General features: G+C 33.5%; 3 protein-coding genes across 3 annotated transcripts; 2 read left to right on the top strand and 1 right to left on the bottom strand.

Annotated features, from left to right (window-relative positions):
- Nucleotides 1-9023: 9023 nt before the first annotated feature.
- Nucleotides 9024-10549, top strand: LOC125849518 (uncharacterized). The gene is made up of 3 exons (XM_049529606.1): nt 9024-9312; nt 9385-9723; nt 9994-10549. The coding sequence occupies exons 1-3, from the start codon at nt 9025-9027 to the stop codon at nt 10486-10488; spliced, it is 1122 nt and encodes a 373-aa protein (XP_049385563.1). The 5' UTR covers nt 9024; the 3' UTR covers nt 10489-10549.
- Nucleotides 10550-11422: 873 nt separating this feature from the next.
- Nucleotides 11423-15647, bottom strand: LOC125848128 (uncharacterized). Its single transcript, XM_049527934.1, has 3 exons — nt 15254-15647; nt 14905-15120; nt 11423-11698 (listed from the first exon to the last, which is right to left on the bottom strand). The coding sequence occupies exons 1-3, from the start codon at nt 15503-15505 to the stop codon at nt 11630-11632; spliced, it is 537 nt and encodes a 178-aa protein (XP_049383891.1). The 5' UTR covers nt 15506-15647; the 3' UTR covers nt 11423-11629.
- A 1234-nt stretch (nt 15648-16881) lies between these two features.
- Nucleotides 16882-20292, top strand: LOC125848818 (plant-specific TFIIB-related protein 1). Its single transcript, XM_049528758.1, has 3 exons — nt 16882-17551; nt 19157-19315; nt 19567-20292. Exons 1-3 carry the CDS (start codon nt 16970-16972, stop codon nt 20101-20103), a joined length of 1278 nt encoding a protein of 425 aa, XP_049384715.1. The 5' UTR covers nt 16882-16969; the 3' UTR covers nt 20104-20292.
- Nucleotides 20293-21018: the final 726 nt, after the last annotated feature.

Genomic DNA, 21018 nt, shown 5'->3' with positions numbered 1-21018 from the left:
TATATTGAGCATTTCGTTTTCTTTTTTGTCCTTAGAGCTGCCCCATATGTACTACTCTCTGCATTTCTATGTTAATAGATATTCTATAGATTTACCTTGATTTATTATTTGCTCCCTAATAAATAGTTCTCTGTTGTTTGACAGACGTTTACTTCAGTTGGAAATGATATGGATAAAGTGTTTGCAAGCTCAGAGGTGCCTGCGGAAGTTAGCACTTTGGTGGTACTTCTTAAGGAAAATTTAGATGCTTGGAAATTGATAAAATGTTACTCTCTTTCACGGAATCCTTTTACCCTTTTTCTGATTATAGTTGAGAAGTCTAATATAAATGAAGTTAACACAAGTTTCCAAATTAATATAGTTTCTCATATGTTTGTTTTGCAAATGTTGTTGAAATACTCTTATCACTTCATAATATTGTAAAGTGTTTGAAAGTAGATTGCTTGAGAAAACTGTTTAGCTCATTTTGTGAATCTTTATTCTAGTAGTTATGTAAAATCATGAAGGGTACAATATGACTCTTTTAGTGTGGTTAAGTTTTGTTATATACTTACTTTTGCTAGTCTTCAATGATAGTCTTAGTTACATGAGTTTTTAAGCTTATCAAGTCGCGTGAAATATCTTCACCCTATCTGAACTTGAATACAATTTCTTTAATTGTTGTTTTGCATCATACATTTGACATCACATCACCTCTTCCTCAAAAGTTGTTTCATGTATGTTATGATCCGGAGCAATCACAAGCCTTCCATCAATTTTTTTGATGGAATCATCTATTGTCCCGTCAACCTTATCTTTTAAATCCTTCCAATTAATCAAATAAGATTTTTCTGACTCCATAGTAGTAGGAATCAGAGTATGATGCTACAACCTATATGAAAATAAATTGTTCAACAAAACCACAAATAATAAAAACTTCTAAAATAAAAGATTGCACAAAAAAGAAAACTTAAGTATTCACCTTGTTTTTTTCCAATACTAATGACACTTTCTTATAATCTGAAATTGATGCTTTTTTAGCAAACCATCAATGTAATCTAGGAAGTGGCAAGGGAGACTGTGTTGATGGTTCTCCAAAAGTCTCTCCTAGTAGATGAATTGCTTCGAAAGCCCTGTATTGAAAACAAAAATAGTATTAAATAATATTAGTATAAATTTGAAATCGATACATATTTTGTCATGACCAATTCAATATCTCACCATAAAAGTCCAAGAGAACCCTTGCAAGTTGATGTTTGGCTTCAATTTTTTGGACTTAGTATCCATACATGAGCAAGGAATGTACAGTGAATTGATTGTGTTCTCAAATGAAATCCTACACCAAGGATATTCATTGAATTGAGCCAAGTTTGTCACTATATTAATATAACTTGATTTAACAATTCTCTTACGATCACCAGCAGACACGAAACTATCAACAAATCAAATCAAGACAATCTTCAACTTCGTTTGTGTATCAAATCTTTTAGATTCAAATAAATCCTCTAATTCTAAGCCCCGTAGATAACCTTTCTTGCTCAATAATCCTAAAAACTTTTTTGCCTTCTTTTTATGATATAAACCCTCACTGGATGAAATTTCTCCACCGTTCAATTTCGTAATCAAAGCAAACTCATTCGTGCCAAATCGAATTGGCTTACCCCTAATCATGAACCAAATCTCATTTGTTTTGGTGCGATAAATTCTCCGCAGTAGAATATAGATCGAATTGGCTTACCCCAATCATAACCAAATCTCATTTTTTTTGTTGCAAGAAATTCTTCTCAGTAGAATATAGTGAATGATCTGGATAAAACTTTTTTTCTTTCTATTATGGTCATTTACTTCTAGAAAGGAACCAAAAACAAGTTCCCATAAATAGTTTCCGCACTTAGTTTTTTTTTTAATCGTTTCGACAATTTTCCAGTTTGCTAAAATTTTATATGTTGCATTAAAGTAATTTATGAGGTTGAATGTTGTTGCTAAACAAAACAGGGAGAGGTCTATCGAGGTAGACTCAATATGTTCCTACAAATTAAATAAATATTGTCGGTTATTACTCCAATCATAACTCCAAAATTTAAAAGCTGAAAAAAGCTAAACCATAAAGGTGCACCTGATTATCCCCGAGCTCATGTGCAATATCTTTATTATCTACTTGCACCATATGCAAAACTGTTTAATCTAAGACTACAATCAAAATAAACAAGGCATCACAATCAAATCCCATACTTTTGGGAGTTAGCCACATCCCTCTCCTAGATTTACTCCCAGACACTCCTGACATACTACATAAAACTAATTCTGTTGAATTAGAAATCTAGCACATTGGAAGAGCTATTTTCAATTGACAATCTCACATCCAAAACTGCTCATATGACTACAAATGGAGCACGTATTTTCAATGGCAAGGAGGTACTACACAATATCCAAGTACAACCTAGTATGGATAATATTGAGATTTAGAGAGAGGATTGTATTGTAGAAGAAAAAGCTCTCATTTGATCAAAGCTTGCATGAGTTAGTTACAGATGTGGGTTTTTATACAAGTCATTCTATGCATGTGCAACAACTATTGATTAATTAACCATCTAAGCTAACCATTTCACCAACTAACAGAGTTAATCAACTAACGACCTAACTAACATAATTTATCAATCAATTAACCAATTCCAATAGATAGTAGAAATCTTAAACCAACAAATAATATTACTATAAAATCTTACTTCTGATTCAAACACAACCAACATTTTTCACAAAGAAGAGATAACAAACTCGCAATACAACAACACTCGCTACAACAATCAACAACTGAGCACTATGCAAGACAAAGCATCTTACTATCAAATATGAACCACCAGCACCATATTCATTATCAACTGATAAGGAACAACCCATCCTATTAAAATATGGAAATGCCAATACTGTGTATGCATGTAATCAGCACCGACACTTTTTTGCTTCTTGGGTTCTCTCAAAGCCATTTTGATTATTCTTTGTTTAGTAAACATATTGGCCCTGAGTTAGTGGTAGTCCTAGTTTATATTGATGATTAATTAGTTACAGGCAATACTCTCTCTCTGATTTTACAAACTAGGAATGACTTACAACTCAAGTTTAAGATGAAAGACTTGGTGAACTTAAGTCTTTTCTTGGAATTGAATTTGCCAAGCCAGGAAGGGAATGATGATATGTCAAAAGAAGTATGCTTTGGATTTAATAGTTGAATAGGGGCTCAGTCGGTCCAAACTACGTAGTTCTCCGCTAGATATATTTCAATCATCAGCTTGAAGAATAACATTTTTCTTTGCTTCAATACCGTGTCTTTTATTGCGTCGGTTCTATTTTCGCTCCGATTTTCATTTTTACATATAAAATATTATGATCATGTATTACAAACCAATATAGTGATCATATAGCAAAGATCACAAAAAAAACTTTATTTGACTGTTTCATTCTTCTATTTAATAGGTAAGTGCTTATAAAATGTCATTTCTTAAAGTGCCTTTCCAAAATGCATAGGATTAGAGTAAACTTGAAACGTTCTTATATAGTTTAGACCTTTGTGTTCTACTTTAGAAGATAAAGTAGTTGTGCGTTCTAATTTGTTACTCTCCTTGTCCATTTCACTTATCCGCCATATTTAAAATAAACGTCCACTTTTACCGTAAAACCTTATTAAATTAATACTTGGTAAATTAATAATCTCTCTAAGATAATATTTTCTTCCGGTTCCGATTTGGGTCAATGAAAAAAATCACACATTTCGATAAGATAATAAGATAATATATTTTCAGGAGACCCTTATATAAATATATGGTACCATTAATATTATAAATTAGTACAAATACATCTAAGACAATTTAGTGAAATATGATTCTATAGTATTTTTTTTTTTGTTAAAATTTAATTGTAGTTGAAGTTCATCTCTAGTTTTTGTTATTATATCCAAAAGTTCATGTGTTGTCTTTTTTATTTGCACCATAAAATTGTGAAGAATTCTAGATGCAATAAGTGTTTCCTTATGCGTCACTTGTTCCAAATGTATTGTATCATCTTCAACTTCATCATCAACATTTTTTTTTCCCAATGATATCTTCAATTTCTTTTTAAGTTCTAGATCTCTGAACATGTATCATTTTCATCCGGGTAATCCAACAAGTTCTTGACGTCCATTTTATTGCGATAACTGAGATAATTAATCATGACTTCAAGTTCATGCCAAATCGAATTATTGGCTTACCCCTAATCATGAACCAAATCTCATTTTTTGTTGCAAGAAATTCTCCGCAGTAGAATATAGTGAAGGATCTGGCTCAAACTTCTTTTCTTCCTATTATGGTCATTTACTTCTAGAAAGGAACCAAAACAAGTTCCCATAAATAGTTTGCACACTTCTTTATTTTTTTTAATCGTTTCGACAATTTTCCACTTTGATGAAATTTTATATGTTGCATTAAAGTAATTAATGAGGTTGAATGTTGTTGTTAAACGAAACAGGGAGAGGTCTATCGAGGTAGACTCAATATGTTCCTACAAATTAAACAAATATTGTGGGTTATATATTACTCCAATCATAACTCCAAAATTTAAAAGTTGAAAAAAGCTAAAACATAAAGGTGCACCTGATTATCCCTGAGCTCATATGCAATATCTTCATTATCTACTTCAGCCATGTGCAAAATTGTTTAATCTAAGACTACAATCAAAATAAACAAGACATCACAATCAAATCCCATACTTTCGGGAGATAGCCACATCCCTCTCCTAGATTTACTCCCAGACACTTCTGACATACTACATAAAACTAATTCAGTTGAATTAGAAATATAGCACATTGGAAGAGCTATTTCCAATTGACAATCTCACATCCAAAACTGCTCATATGACTACAAATGGAGCACGTATTTTCAATGGCAAGGAGGTACTACACAATATCCAAGTACAACCTAGTATGGATAATATTGAGATTTAGAGAGAGAATTGTATTGTAGAAGAAAAAGCTCTCATTTGATCAAAGCTTGCATGAGTTAGTTACAGATGTGGGTTTTTATACAAGTCATTCTATACATGTGCTACAACTACTGATTAATTAACCATCTAAGCTAACAATTTCACCAACTAACTGAGTTAATCAACTAACGACTTAACTAACATAATTTATCAATCAATTAACCAATTCCAATAGATAGTAGAAATCTTAAACCAACAAATGATATTACTATAAAATCTTACTCCTGATTCAAACACAACCAACATTTTTCACAAAGAAGAGATAACGAATTCGCAATTCAACAACACTCACTACCACAATCAATAACTGAGCACTATGCAAGACAAAGCATCTTACTATCAAATATGAATCACCAGCACCATATTCATTATCAACTGATAAGGAACAACCCATCCTATTAAAATATGGAAATGCCAATACTATGTATGCATGTAATCAGCACCGACACTCTTTTGCTTCTTGGGTTCTCTCAAAGCAGTTTCGATTATTCTTTGTTTACTAAACATGTTGGCCCTGAGTTAGTAGTGGTCCTAGTTTATGTTGATGATCTATTGGTTACAGGCAATACTCTCTCTCTCTGATTTACAAACTAGGAATGACTTAAAGCTCAAGTTTAAGATGAAAGACTTGGTGAACTTAAGTCTTTTCTTGGAATTGAATTTGCCAAGCCAGGAAGGGAATGATGATGTGTCAAAAGAAGTATGTTCTGGATTTAATAGTTGAATTGGGGCTCAGTCGGTCTAAACTACGTAGTTCTCCGCTAGATATATTTCAACCATCAGCTTGAGGAAACCTTGTATTGATGTATTCAGTTTAAGATCGATTAATGAGAATAACATTTTCTCTGCTTCAATATTGTGTCTTCTATTGCTTTGGTTCTATTTTCGCTCCGATTTTCAATTTTACATATAAAAAGAGATCATTATTATATCATGATCATGTATTGCAAAACAATATAGTGATCATATATTGCAAAGATCACAAAAAAAAACTTTATTTTACTGTTTCATTCTTCTATTTAATAGGTAAGTGCTTATAAAATATCATTTCTTAAAGTGCCTTTCCAAAATGCATAGGATTAGAGTAAACTTGCAATGTTCTTATATAGTTTAGACCTTTGTGTTCTACTTAGAAGATAAATTAGTTGTGCGTTCTAATTTGTTACTCTTTTTGTCCATTTCACTTATTCGTCATATTAAAAATAAATATCCACTTTTACAGTAAAATCTTATTAAATTAATACTTGGTAAATTAATAATCTCTCTAAGATAATATTTTATTTACTTGACAAATTTTGATTTTACGTACTCATTAAGAAAACGGTGATTATTATAGAAAGTTTACTATTTTACTCTTATTAATTGATATGATGGGCCCAAACATATTTATTTACTAGGTCATGACATTAACTCAATGTTAATAAATTGAGGATACAATAAGAAAAAAAAGTGTCATTCCTTGATTTGTCAAAAAATAACAAGTAAAAACCCGTTGTCCGTGATCAAGTTTGTTCTTGCCTTGTATTCTTTGTATTATACTGTTTAACAATTTTAATTTAAAACATGTTATTTGGATCTACCCAAATTTTGTCACCCAAATATTAGGTTCTTTTCTGACGAAAATTTTTCTCTATGATATCCGATGCCTCAACTGAAAAATATGGTAATTAATTTTAGGTATTTCACACTGAGTTTGAAAATTTGGACTATTCTTAAGTTTGTTATTATAATTTGATTACTAACTTAGAGTTGTCGAAATTGGGTGTTTCTTAGTTTAGCTAGGTTTATACAATGAAATTTTATTACGTTTATTTTTATTCTCAATCTACAAATTATCTCTGTTTGGATGGATTTTTGGCTTTTTACCTTTTGTTTTATTTTTATCATGTTAGCTTAAAATCAAGGGCTTATAAACACTTTAAAAATTTATTTAAACACATTTAAAAACTATTTTGATTTTAAAACCCTTAAAATAAATCAATCCAAATAGGTTAACTTGCTTTTTGACAATTAGTCATGTTTGGGACTTTGGGTTGGATTGATTTTTTGTTAGTCAAAAGTTCTAACTTATGACTTTAGACTTTATTTTTGTTATTTTAACTTAAAAATAAGTGTTTATAAATACTTTTTTATTTTGTCCAAATACTAAAAAATTATTTTACTTAAAAACATCTAATATAAGTCAATCCAAGCATGCTCATTTTTTGAAGTTCCCCTTTTAATTATACAACTCAAAACTTGAGTTTAATTCAATTCCTACTAGTTTAATGAATTCTTTAATTAATCGTTCTAACAAATTTTAACATTGTAATATAGTTCTAAAAATTAAAAGAGATATTACCATACAGTAGTGTTTTAACATATTTATCTCTTCTTTTAAATATGATTGCGAAGGAAATATTATAATAGGGAAATGGGTGATATATCTTGACTTTGCAATTTAAAGTTAATATACTATTTGTTATAAAAGTGTTTCATATATATATATATATATATATATATATATCTATTGTTACACAAATGCCTTTCTTTGATATTACCATACAATAGGGTTTTAGATTACTTTTTAAAAAAAAAATTAAAAAAAATAGTCGTTAAGATTCCTGAAGATGACCCAATTAGTGATGACTATAAGGTCAAGGTTAAAAAAAAATCACGTTATTTGCATTAGTGATTACAATTTTGGATTGGGATATGACCCAATTAGTGATGACTATAAGGTCGTTAAGATTTCTGAAGATGATTTAGAGGCACCCACTGAAATTCTCTCACTAAAAACTGGTTCGTGTAGAAAAATTTATGAAGGTTAATGTACCTTCCAATGCGATAATATGGACTATTTGACATCAGTACGAAGAACATTTCATTGGGTTGCTGATTCCGAAGGATATAGGTTTTCTCTGTTTTCATTTAATCATTTCAAATGAGGCGTTTGGAGAATTACCATTGTCGAAGGAGATGCCCTTGTTCTATGACACGATCGAGCAAGGCCTAACAGTGTTAGATGGAATGCTTAGTGTAAATTTTGTTTGTGTCAAGGAGGATACTATTGTTTTTGATCTGTGGGTAATGAAAGAGTATGGTATCGAAGAATCTTGGACTAAATTATTCACAATGAGAGATAGCAGGAAACGTTTTCAAGTGTTACCAATCACTCCAAAATATATATATTTGGAGATGGGCGAGTGTTGCTGAATTCAGATTAAGCAGATGTGCTTATAACATTCAAAGAATCAGACAGAAGAAGCAATCTCATAGGACCTCTAACTAGTGATGAAGATACCATGAGATGGGATGGATATACTTACACAGAGACACTCATCTCTCCAAAAGAATGTGTTCTTAGTTAGTACTGGTATCGGTTGTTACCCGTTGTATGTTATCATGTGTTAGGTGCTCAATTGGAACAAATCATAGTTCATGGCTATCTAAATAAAATTTACTGACAAATTTAATAGGATTAATTCGAAGGAAGATGGAAAATATAAAACGTGCTTTTGTTTTGTCTCGCTACTAATAGCAAACGTGAAAATCTTGTTTGAATATTCTTATGTTCGTCCCGTTACTAATAGCAAAGGTAAATATATTTTTTTGTTTGCACTCCTATTTATGAAGAAGAGAATTATATATAGGTACTAAGTTTAAATTTTTTATTGTACTTAATTTTAAAATTCTGAATCCACCTAGTATGCAAAATAAAATTAGATAAAACGGTGTCCGCACGATTGCTAAAAGAATGAGGAACCTTAAATCCTTAATTTAGAAATATATAGTTTAATTTTTTTTAAATCTCTCCGCAAAAACTTGCCCACCTCAAATACTACTTTGTTTTAGGCAAACAAAAACAGAGAATAGAATGTTGTTTTTTCATAACAATCCTTAATTATCTCTCAGCCTTCTGCTTTTTCTCTTTCTTTATGCATTTGGTATTCGAAATTTACTGTCTCTCTTTCATTAAATCGCGCACACGCTAAATAAAATTAAGTTGTAATTTTAAATTTGGCATAAGGTAAATTAGTCTTGAGTTCTTACATGAGGATACTTTGTCCAAATGTTGATAAAGAAGATGGGTTGGAGACAGTGCTGGAGGTGCCAATTCCAGATGAAATGTTCAAAAGTATGGGGAGTAATGCAGCTCTTAGATGGCAAAATATGGCAACATGGATGAAAGCTCAAACATCTGATAAATGGTCTTCACCTATTGTTGCTGCTCGTTATAATGAACTTAGTTTTCTACTTTATATGGTGGGATCTCCTCTTATCCCTTTTCAAATCCAATTGGGCCAATCCGTTAATCGTCCTGTGAAACATTCTTCCATTGTAAGTTTTGGCATTTATATTTCCTGATCAACTTATAGACACCTCGACTAATTATTTGAAATTGATGTGCAGGAAGCGTCTACAGCAAAATACATATTGCAACAATACATAGCAGCAACAGGGGGACAACCAGCGTTAAATGCAGTGAATAGTATGTGTGTAATTGGGCATGTTAAAATTACTGGATCTGATTTCCATCAAGGTGATCAAAGTGTGAAGGTGAGAAAAAGTGACGAAAACGGAGGCTTTGTGCTTTGGCAAAAGAATCCTGACCTTTGGTGCTTAGAATTGCTTATCTCTGGATGTAAAGTCATTTCTGGTAGTAATGGCAAAATCTCATGGAGACAATCTTCTAATCAAATTAGGCCTATCTCCAAGGGTCCTCCTAGACCTCTCCGCCGCTTCCTGCAGGTAAAACAAACTTAAACTGTCACACATATGTTATAATAGTTGATTCGTGAAACTATTTTGTCACATTAAAGTAATTGATCTATTCGCGGACTGGTCATAATATATAGATGACTGGTGCTGGTAGGGACAGAAATTTGGCCTTCCAGTCATTTGAGTTTTCTGATCACGTCCTAATAGCTCAGTTATTTTAACATGACAGAAAAATAGTTGTCTAACTTGACCATACGTGAAATTACTCACACATTAATGTTAGTATCAACATTGTTGTAGGGACTAGATCCTCGGTCTATAGCAAACTTGTTTGCGAATGCAGTCTGCATAGGAGAGAAGATAATAAACGAAGAGGACTGTTTCATTCTCAAACTAGACACAAATCAATCAGCATTGGAGGCACAAAGTGGTCCAAATTATGAAATACTTCATCACACCATCTGGGGATACTTCAGCCAAAGATCAGGTCTAATGATCAAGTTTGAGGATTCCAGGTTGCTAACAGTTAAGACCAGCAGGGACGATGAGGGCGTCTTCTGGGAGACTAGCACAGAATCTGTTATGGAGGACTATAAGCATGTTGAAGGAGTTAATGTTGCGCATAGTGGCAAAACTTTTGTTACAGTTTTCAGATATGGTGAGCACTCTGCAAACCACAAGAGGCAGCTGGAAGAAAGATGGAAAATTGAAGAGGTAGATTTTAATGTTGGAAGATTGACAACTGAGTTCTTCATGCCTCCTTCAGATTTCGATAAAGAACGTGCTCGAGTCTAGAATAGATGATGGAAATTATATACGTGAAGCATATTCAACACAATTTTGCAGTATATACACAAACAGAGTTTTTTCTCCTCCCTCAAGAAAGTCTTTAAAAAACTACTGTACTAATTTGAACAGTATATATTAGAGAAATTTGTCAAGTTTCTATCTGATAACAACTCTTTGCCTCTACATATAGTAACCTTAACTTTCTTGTCTTCGGAAAATTAAAAAATGGAAGAAGTATCTCATACCAGTTAGGACCTAGGACGAGCTCTGTGAGTTGAATTGAACCCTCATTTTCCACTCGGGCTATGTATACATATACAAAATACAGTTAAAATGTATGTACGTATTTTAAGAGCACATACATTTGAACTCACCGTTTATATACATATTTTAAGCTTCTGAAGATCACAGTTACTATTCAACAAAACATTTGTGGCTTTGTGCTGTTCTTACACATTGGAATACAATTCTTTCTTCCACATTGAAGCGCTTAGTATTTCATAACAATCAATCACTTTTCTATTATTTTTTTTCTTCTAAAACAATTAATCAAAAAATCAAGAACGGACCTGCAGTTTGCTGCTTCATGAAGTGTATTTAAGAACTTACCAAGGACATCAACGGTTTACTACGTAGAATCGAATCACAATTCGACTCGCAAGTTATGTTTGGAACTATGATGATTTTACTTTCTGAATACTCAAATTCTCTCTTAAAACGGTATAACAAAAAGCACAAAGCTATCCTCTATAAGACAATGTATTATGTACATATGATACTAGTATCATCAGTAAATTAAACACAAGCGCAAAACATGTCTATCGAAAGTGTATTTCAGCGCAAAACTACTAGCAACAAATCCAGATTGTTTTTTGCATGAATTAATCCAATCATGATATTTTTCGAGTTTTCACCAACATGTGATTTCATTGTGGAAAGACAAAAATCAGAGGAGAAAAAATTTACAAGTATGAAATCCTAAATAAATACTAGTTTTTCCCTAACAGCGAAAAATGCAATGAACTGACAGTGTAATCTTTTCACAAATGCTGCCTTTCGCAATAACCAGACAGCAGATGGCATAATCATCATTCATATATGTGAAAAGCGGTGATCACACAAATGGGGATTCTTGATATTCTCCAAGTCATAACTTTCTCCCTGTTGCAGTTGTTTGCTCCCTCTTCATTTGCCTTAGACTTAATTCACGTATTCCCTGAAATAGTTTAAAATGGGATCAAACACGCATCAATGACATTAGGACACATCTAAAAGGAACAATCACAACATAACAAGAATCTAGGAGAGCAAACTAGGTGGAATTAAGAAAGTTATCTTTGTCTATTAACTTTTAACGAAGGACAATACAAAATAGCAGCAACAATCAGCGCATGTTAGAGGCAAAAGAGAGAGATCCAGCCATAAAGAATGTTGTTTTTCAAGCCAAAGTTATTGGCCTATAGAAAGGAAAAAGGGAATATCTTACTATCCATCACCTGCCAACCTTTGGGCACAATACTGTTAGGCCATCGTGTTTCATGCCAACCAACTTGACCAATTAAGTTGCAGAAAGAAAAGCTACTATTTTCTTCATCAAAAAAGAAAAGCTACTATTTTATCACTGTGTACTTATAATAGGAAGTTACTGCACATTTCATGTAAACTGCCCTATAAGAGGCCAAGAGAACTTTCAACTCTTTATTTCATACATATATAAATACTGAGAACTTTCTTCAACTCATATATGGAGCAACAAGAAATTTCATAAGCTTCGACAGAGAAAATAAATAAATAACACAAGAATAGGCACATCAAAGTCAAAATAGAGAACTGTGTTGTTATCAAGTCCAATCAGCTCCAACGAGAAAGTTGTATTTTGTCAATGAAAACAAGGAGAAATTTTCGACTGGAGCAAACGAATTATAGAAGATCATCTCATGTTGGTGGTAAAAGTGAAAGACAGAAGTGATGGACCTATCTACCAATATTATCAAGAATAACAAGTTAACAACAGATGTTCTGAAAGAGTACATAATTTACACCATCATGTCATTCAATATAGCAAGATGGAACTGAAGGAATGTTCTTTTATCTTTTCCATATGCAAATCGCTAAAGTTCAACATAGCATAATAGCCAAGTACAGTCAGCAAGCAGGTTAATTCTAGCCAAGGAAGAAGAAAAATAAGTTTTCACATCAAAGTTTTCTAAAAATACAACTCATGAATCTAGTTACTGAAAACACTTATTCCTATGAATGGGTCCACACAGAACAAACCACAATTAGATGGTTGCAAATAGTTGAAGGAAGCAACCAAAAGGAACACAGAACATAAAACTAGTAAACTTGCGTCTGTAGAATAAAGCCACATTAATGATAAAATGTAATCAATGAAATCTCAAATTAAGAAACAAAAAGAATGTAAGCATTAACATTGCACCAAAATGGCACTCAAGGGTATGGCCTAGTGGTCAATGAAGTGGGATGAGAAAATGAGGTATAATGTTTAAGTCCCAGATTCCCATTTGCCTGAGCCAACCCGGAACCTATGTTGGTGGGAGGTAGCAGGTACCCCGTGGAATAGTCAAGACACACATAAGCTTGTTCAGACAATGAACAAGAAAAAGAGTAGTGCAAGTTTAAAAACCAGAAATAATAATATAATAACACTAGTAGCGAAAAATCTTCCATTCTGGGCTGGTGACATAAGCTGTTGAATTTTAGCCCATAATCATAATCTAGCGTGACGGTGGGAGAGAATTTCCAAATTTTTCCTAACTGACGCTGGTTAGGTGGTAACCAGCGTCAGTTAGGGATAGTTGGAACTTCTCTCCCACCTAGTAGTCTTAGTTACCATGGGACTTTTCTCTCTCTATGTGCGTGTATGTGTGTGTGTGTATTTATATATATATTTTTTTTGATAAAGTGTGTATTTATATATATATATATATATATTTGAAACAGCGAATATCTCAGGAAAGTCAAGTTACGAAATTGCAGCAAATACCAGTTTATTGGGTAAATTTGATTTAGCATCCAAGGAGATTAAAATAAAGAAATCAGGGAGATGCTTTAGTCAAAATGGCTAACTTCGGTATTAAATTCACATTTAATATGTAGAGGTTAAATACTACCTTACCTAATCTGAAGCAAGTTATGTTTTTTTAAAAGGTACCAAATAAAACAGTCTAATTACTAATGAATGCTGTAAGCTGAAACTGTTGAATTGAAGCAACAGTAGATTCCACCACCAAATAGAGTTATAGAAGATATTATAATCTTCTGCTCAGTGTATTCTTTCTGACCAAGTCGACATTATGATAGTTGTGAGCCAAAGAGCAGAAAAGTATACATTCCAATGTGCTTCAGTTCATTATGATATCTTCTTAAATATAATAGACTCACACAACAATCAGATTAAGTTAGTGGATTGTGAAAAGTTTAAGAAACAGCAAGTACCTAAAAGTTGCATTGCAAAGAATAGACCAAATTATGTTACATTTTTCAGTTTCCTTTGACTTGGACTTACCATATACCTTAAAGTTCAAGGAAAAACTACTTAAATTCATCGGTAGGAGTGATGATAGACAAGTGAAGCATTTGCAACATTCTAAGTGTAATATTATCTCCAAAATAAGGAAACTAAAGATGACAAGTGAAACATACAAGCAAATTCTAGTTAATTTTTACATAAACAGGTGTGATGTCTAAACGCAGACAATTCAGAGATCTAGCCTAGTGATCCAAGAGAATGGTGCAATACATGAAAAAGTAAGTCTTAGGATTAATATAGGACACTTGAAAGAAAAGATTGATACAAGAGTCTAGGTATATATTTTAGTGCACTGATCTGTCAGCATTACCAAATAATGATTGAAGATATTAAAAGGAAATGAGGTAATTCTAAAATCACATGGAAGAAAGTTAGCTCAAACATGGTGAAGAAAAAAACACAATGAAAGCAAAATATCATTTGAGCAATGCCAACTAGTCGAGATTAACTTAGTCGTGTTGATACACTTAAGTCTGGAGTACGCTGAACGTCTTCTTTATTTATTTACAGATTTGTATAACAGAAAGATAAATAGAACCACTAGGGTTAGAGAGCTTCAAATTTGTCTTACAAAGAAATCATAAGAATATTGAAATGAAACATAAACAAATGGAGTCAAAACGATATTGAAAAATCTATATAGTAAACCCCAATTAAACTGAGATTTAAAGTATGATTGCTATTGTTGTTAAAGCTTCATCAACACACGGTTAAAATGACAATTATTATAACAATGAATTAACAGCAGTAAAGATCACAAGAGTGCTACAAGGCTTAACGTTTGTCTAATATCACACACCCACACTCACACCCACACCCACACCCAAATCACCATGAGAATTGGATTCAAAGGGAAAGAGAAAGCTAACCGATGAATGAAGAGGTGGTGATTCAATAGGAATGTAGCGTACAGACATCTTAGCGATCTCAGAAAGGGAATCCTCGGGGACTCCAGGAACGTCACTAGTTAACTCCTCGTAGGCAGCCTCAAATGCTTCCTGCCAAAACTTTAGCAATTTGATCCCACGGCTGTTTGTGTATACATCCCACATATGCTTCACTAACTTCTCCCTTTCTTCCATTTCCTGCCAAAAATAGATACAATTTCCGAAAACCAATCAACGAAATATCAAGTTACTAATAATTAGGTAATCCAATCAATCAATCAGCTCTGTGTCAATCCCAAACAATGAGGTTGAAAAAGGGAAATGTACGGACCAGAACGTCGAGATCTTCGGGGAGGGGAATGTCGATGTCATCGGATATGGCGTTGAGGTTACCGGCGGACCAACGGAGAGTAACAGTTCCGGTGAGCATAGACCAGAAAGCTAACAATAAGATAGCGGTAAAAGCCCAAAATTTGTAACGGCCTCTACCGAAAATGGCGGAGTATGAAGTTTCCTTTTTGGAATTCGTGAAAGACGATGAAGGTGCCGTCGGCGTTGATATGGGAAGATCATCATCCTTCATCTCAATTTTCCCTTCTCTCTCTTTTTTGTGTACAAATAAAATTCCTCTGCCCTTTTTCTTTTTATATGTATTTATTTATACGTTTGGTTTATTTGAATTTGATTGCATCTCTATTCTGGGATTCTGCACGATAATATATTTTAATGGCCACACTATTTTTACTTGTAATTGGGTTAATATTTCAAAATTTACTTATTTTGATTAAAACAAAAATGGACCGATATAGCAACTATTTATATTTATATATTAGTACAATAGTAATTTATATATAGCCAATTATTAGAAGGTTATAGAAATAGTGGATTGTTTCCAGACTCTTTAAATTCAAAAGTATTTTTAAGGTCTAATCATGAATAATGAGATGCAATTATTCAAACAGATAAATAAATAAACATATTTTTGACTATTTAAAAAGTGAAAACAGCTAAATATCGGTTTACATGTGTGCTTTAAAAAAAAATCACAAAATAGAGAGTATGACATGCATTTTTTGGGGTTTGGTCTTAATTTTACGATGAGAATATATAGATTTGTTGTGTTATTGGTTTAAAATTTATTTATAAATTGAGTTTCAAGTATTCTTTTATGTTGTGTTTAGTTTTGATTTTAAAGTCATGTTTACTAGTTGTGATTTATGCTTATGATAATAATAATTTATCAGTCATATATAATGGCAACGATAAGTTATATTTACGAGTTCAAATTATGAATTACATTTATTATTATTGCTGGTTTATAAATTATAATAAAATATGATTTTATAATGTTTCTTTTTGTGTTTTTCACATTTTGTTTGGAATCAATTTTGCAATTCCTTTTGCCTTTCCCTTTTTATATGTATTTATTTATACCTTTGCTTAATTTGAATTTGATTTGTATTTTTATTATGGAATTCTCTGCTATCGTTATGGCGCAGGATTATCTATTTAATGATCTTCCTATTTTTATTTGAAACTAGGTTGTTATTTCAAAATTAACTTATTTTGATAAATATTTTTAAGGTCGAATCATAGATTAATGATATGTAGTTATTTAAATAGATAAAAAATATAAATAATTTTTACTATTTAATAAATGAAAATAGTCATGTATCCATTCACATAAAAAACATGGAATAAAGAGTGTGAACCTACATTTTTGGGACTTTAGTCTTAAATTTATGATGAGAATGTATACATTTCTTTATGCTATTGGAGTAAAAATTATTTACAAGTCAAATTTTAAGTATTATTTATATATTGTGTTTAGTTGTGATTTTTTTAACTTATGCTTACTAGTTGTGATTTATAATTGCGTTGGTAATAACAATTTATAAGTCATATTTAATGATAATGATAAGTCACATTTTTTATTACAAAACTTTAAATATTACTGCACCGGTGACCAAAACTCTTTTACAAATAATTGGGTCCAGCAGGACCAGTACTCCAAGCCCCCACGCCTAGCTAGTTGAAATCAGAAAAAATGCGGTGTCCGTACTGCTCGGCGGAGCAAGGGCGGTGTACCAGCAGCACTAGTGGCAGACCGATAACAGAGTGCACATCCTGCGGCCGGGCAGTGGAGGAGCGATTAACCCAATCCCACCATCTTTTTCATACCCGTGCCCAAGATTCTCCTCTGTGCCTGGCTACTTCCGATCTCCCCACTCTTCCCATCTCCGCCACTAACGACGATGAAGACCCATTTGAACCCACGGGTTTCATCACCGCTTTCTCTACTTGGTCTCTCGAACCCTACCCAGTATTTGCCCAATCCTCCATTTCATTCGCCGGCCACCTTGCAGAGCTCGAGCGGGTCCTCGAAACGACGTCAACTTCCTCCAGTTCGTCTTCTTCCTCTGTCGTGGTGGAAAATCTCCGGGCTTATTTGCAGATTATTGATGTGGCTTCTATTCTGCGACTGGATTATGATATTTCGGACCACGCGTTTCAACTCTTCAGGGATTGTTCTTCGGCGACTTGCTTAAGGAATCGGAGTGTTGAAGCGCTTGCTACTACTGCTCTTGTGCACGCTATCAGGGAAGCCCAAGAGCCGAGAACTCTCCAGGTATGTTAAATTGGTAAATGGATGCCATAAATATATGCTATTGCTGAATTTGAAAGGGACAAGACTAATCAAGCTCTAAGCTTTGCTCTGTCTATACTAATCCAGCTAATTGGCATCTAGTTGAACTCTTGCCAAATCTTTTTAAGTAGGAACATCTTTGTAAAGGAATCGGGGTTCCAAAAACAATAGGACTTCATATATTGGGAAAATAGCTACAATAGATGTATTTGGTATGGCAGAAAATATCTTTCAAAGAAGTGGTACTACCGTCCATTGTCAGCGGAACTCATTTTTCTTTCCAAATACCACAGCTGTTACTGTGTATCACTTGCTTCAATCAACACAATGTTAATGTTTCCAATCTTCAATACTACTACAAAATCACCAAGACAGTATTGTTAACATTTCAATCAATAGGTATGGAACGTTGGTGTTACAATCTTTTTTTTAAAACAAATAAGGTCATTTAATCGAGTAGAACAGCGCCAAGAGGCAAATCAAAAAAGAACAGCGCCAAGAGAATGCTGGTAATTACAGCTATGTAACATACTGATTCAGCTGAACCTTTGTCATTGTTAGTTCGTTTCGTCTCGCTATTTCCTTTCTTGTTCTCTTGTTCAAGCTTATTTCCATCCCAGGGTTTATTCTGATGTTGATAAACTTTTGCCTTCTCCAAACCTCTCTTTCTCACTTACTACTTTTCCTCTTTCTTATCTTAAGTGGAAGATACCCTATATGTAGGAAAATCATGGAAGAGAAGGAAAAAAACTAAGTACAAAGAGGGAAATACAAGAGAAAAGACGGGAAACTTTTGGTGGGCTGTAAGGGAACTTCTTGCTCCTCGTCCTTTCTCTCCCTCCCCCTACCCCCAGTCCCCCACCCAATGTTCTTTTCACGTGTTTTTCTAGGAACAAACAAGAGATGGGAAGCTCTTGTACTTCTTTCCTCTTCCCTTGCCTAGTTTCCTTTAGTAGTGTGCCGAACCTGGAGTTGCAGTATAGTTGCATCAAAAATACCCTGTGATTGACCATCGACAACAAATATGCTGCTAACTTTAAAGTGGTTAATAGATACTACCCATTTGATTGCACTTAAAGCCAAGCAAATGGTCAATAACCTTAAGCTCACAATTTGAATTTTGTTTCTTGGTCTTTGTTAAACATATACTCCATGAAATAGAACAGTGCTTCAAAATAGCAACAACAATGTAGAAAGCATCATCATGAGTAAGGGCCTTTAAGAAGTATTGAATGTGAAGTACTGCCATTGTGTTACTATTGTCAATTGTCACTCTTGTAGTAAGAGAGCTAGAGAGAGAGAGAGAGAGAGGGGTCTCAAGATTGCTAACATGTCAATTTTGATATTATGCTAGTGTGTCTTTGTCAATGGTTGTTGATTGTAATTTGTATACCATGTTTAATTTGAAATAATCAGACATTCTTCCAATTGTAGGTCAAACTGAACATTTGGCTTTTTTTTCCCCTCTTCCATTGGATACTTAATTTTTTGTAACTGAGTGGTAGTCTGAGATGCATTTCATAAAAAAACTTCCATGAACTTTCTGACTTTTCTGCGCTTCTCTAATTTGAATTAATTGATAACTAGGAAATATCAGTTGCAGCCAATTTACCTCAGAAGGAAATCGGGAAGTACATAAAGATTCTTGGAGAAGCGTTACAACTCAGTCAACCTATCAATAGTAATTCTATATCAGTCCATATGCCAAGGTTTTGTACACTCCTTCAGCTGAATAAATCTGCTCAGGTACCTAACGGTTCATTCAAAAGTTAGTAATCAGTTGCCTTGGTTAATTGTATATGCTATTGTCATTAACAAAAAATCAATAGCCGAAAAAAGCTCTCTTTCCCAATCAATTTGTTTGAGACTGCGAATAAGTCATGTCATGTTGGTCCTATGTGTTTACTCAATTTCATCAAGTTATTGTTTAGTTTACTTAATGGTTCCTCTGTATTTACTAAATCTTTTGACTGTATCTTGCACAACAATTGCATCAGGAGCTGGCGACTCACATTGGTGAAGTAATCATCAATAAATGCTTTTGCACTAGAAGGAATCCAATTAGCATCTCTGCTGCTGCTATATATTTGGCATGTCAACTAGAGGACAAGCGGAAGACCCAGGCTGAAATATGTAAGGTGACTGGACTAACTGAGGTTACTCTTCGTAAGGTGTACAAGGAGCTTTTGGAGAACTGGGATGATCTCCTACCCTCAAGTTATAAACCAGTTGTTCCACCAGAGAAGGCTTTTCCTTCAGCTACCATTGCTACAGGCCGTTCATTAACACCTAGAGTTGATTTAGTTGAGGGAACTTCATCTGAGAGGGACAAGCCTGTTAAACCAGTCAACTCATTAGATGTATCTCCTCAGATCAGAGGCAAGGAGGACTCTCATAGCAAAGATAATATTAATACAACTCAATTATCTTGGCCACCACCATTTTGGAAGCCTGAAGCTCCTGCTGAAGGTGGTGTTAAAACAGCTACAGAGAAGAGTCAGAATGCTACTCAAGAAATGGAGATTGATTTATAATATAAATCTCAGTAAGATGCACCTTTTCACAAATAGCAAAAACTGCTTCTAGTTCTTTGATGTCAGCCAGTTCTCTTATCACCTGTGTCAACTGCAACTTCGGCTTCAGTGTTCTGAATCTCCAGCCTGCGGTATCACCTGTCTCTTTTGGAATGTTCAAGCTGTACTACCACCAAAGGTTGCATCTAACCCTGTAGATAGAGGATTCATTTAGTAAAAGTCAGGATGAGGAGCCATATGTAGCTGGATAAACGGATAAGTGGACTATGAGAGGGAGAAATAGTTCTTACAAAAACGCCTCGTGTAAATTTCATTTGGTACTCTCGTGGAGCTTTGAGCAACCAGGTGCTTAAATGGACATTTCCGCAGTCATCTAAAAGTCCTATTCTCCTTCTACTTATCATAATAGTTTTTCTTTATTAGCATCAGTTAGAATGGTAATGATATACTAATATCCTAGTTCTTCTCCCAACACATTTTGCTTGGAACACTCTGGTATGGAATTCTGAACGCCGCTGGTGATAACTTTTCGCCTTTATATATATACTTTATTCATGCCTTATTGATATAAAAATGGAGAAAAGATCTTTGGTACTCCATTTACATGGTTTAGTCCTTTTCTAATTTTATTTGCCACAGTGAATCGCAGGTAAGAAACTTGGTTCTTTTGCTTTGAAAGCACCTAAGAAATACTATATCCCAAATGGAGGTGCTTGAGCAGGAGTAATTTCAGTAGTCGTCAGTTTACCAAAGTGACTGAATTTTTTTCTTTTTACGGAAAAATTACGCAACTTCACTTAGATATTGTCATTACATAATTTTTTATTTTTGGCAACAACTTCGCCACTGGCATCATTTTCCACAGTACATTTTTCTAAGAAATAATCCGACTATAGGATTGTATTCGTGTTTTAT

The sequence above is a fragment of the Solanum stenotomum genome, chromosome 12 (genome assembly GCF_019186545.1).
Source record: "Solanum stenotomum isolate F172 chromosome 12, ASM1918654v1, whole genome shotgun sequence".
NCBI classification, from domain to species: domain Eukaryota; kingdom Viridiplantae; phylum Streptophyta; class Magnoliopsida; order Solanales; family Solanaceae; genus Solanum; species Solanum stenotomum.
Note: the sequence above shows the minus strand (reverse complement) of the source record. Positions and strands in the feature narration are given on the sequence as shown.

Excerpts from the sequence above, each read along its gene's own strand:
- LOC125848128 (XM_049527934.1), bottom strand. The coding sequence starts at position 15,505 with ATGAAGGATGATGATCTTCCCATATCAACGCCGACGGCACCTTCATCG. Across the intron at positions 15,121-15,253 it reads CCGAAGATCTCGACGTTCTG|GAAATGGAAGAAAGGGAGAA; the intron begins GTCCGTACATTT and ends TATTTTTGGCAG. Across the intron at positions 11,699-14,904 it reads CACCACCTCTTCATTCATCG|GGAATACGTGAATTAAGTCT; the intron begins GTTAGCTTTCTC and ends AAACTATTTCAG.
- LOC125849518 (XM_049529606.1), top strand. The coding sequence starts at position 9,025 with ATGAGGATACTTTGTCCAAATGTTGATAAAGAAGATGGGTTGGAGACA. Across the intron at positions 9,313-9,384 it reads CTGTGAAACATTCTTCCATT|GAAGCGTCTACAGCAAAATA; the intron begins GTAAGTTTTGGC and ends ATTGATGTGCAG. Across the intron at positions 9,724-9,993 it reads CTCTCCGCCGCTTCCTGCAG|GGACTAGATCCTCGGTCTAT; the intron begins GTAAAACAAACT and ends ACATTGTTGTAG.
- LOC125848818 (XM_049528758.1), top strand. The coding sequence starts at position 16,970 with ATGCGGTGTCCGTACTGCTCGGCGGAGCAAGGGCGGTGTACCAGCAGC. Across the intron at positions 17,552-19,156 it reads AAGAGCCGAGAACTCTCCAG|GAAATATCAGTTGCAGCCAA; the intron begins GTATGTTAAATT and ends ATTGATAACTAG. Across the intron at positions 19,316-19,566 it reads AGCTGAATAAATCTGCTCAG|GAGCTGGCGACTCACATTGG; the intron begins GTACCTAACGGT and ends CAATTGCATCAG.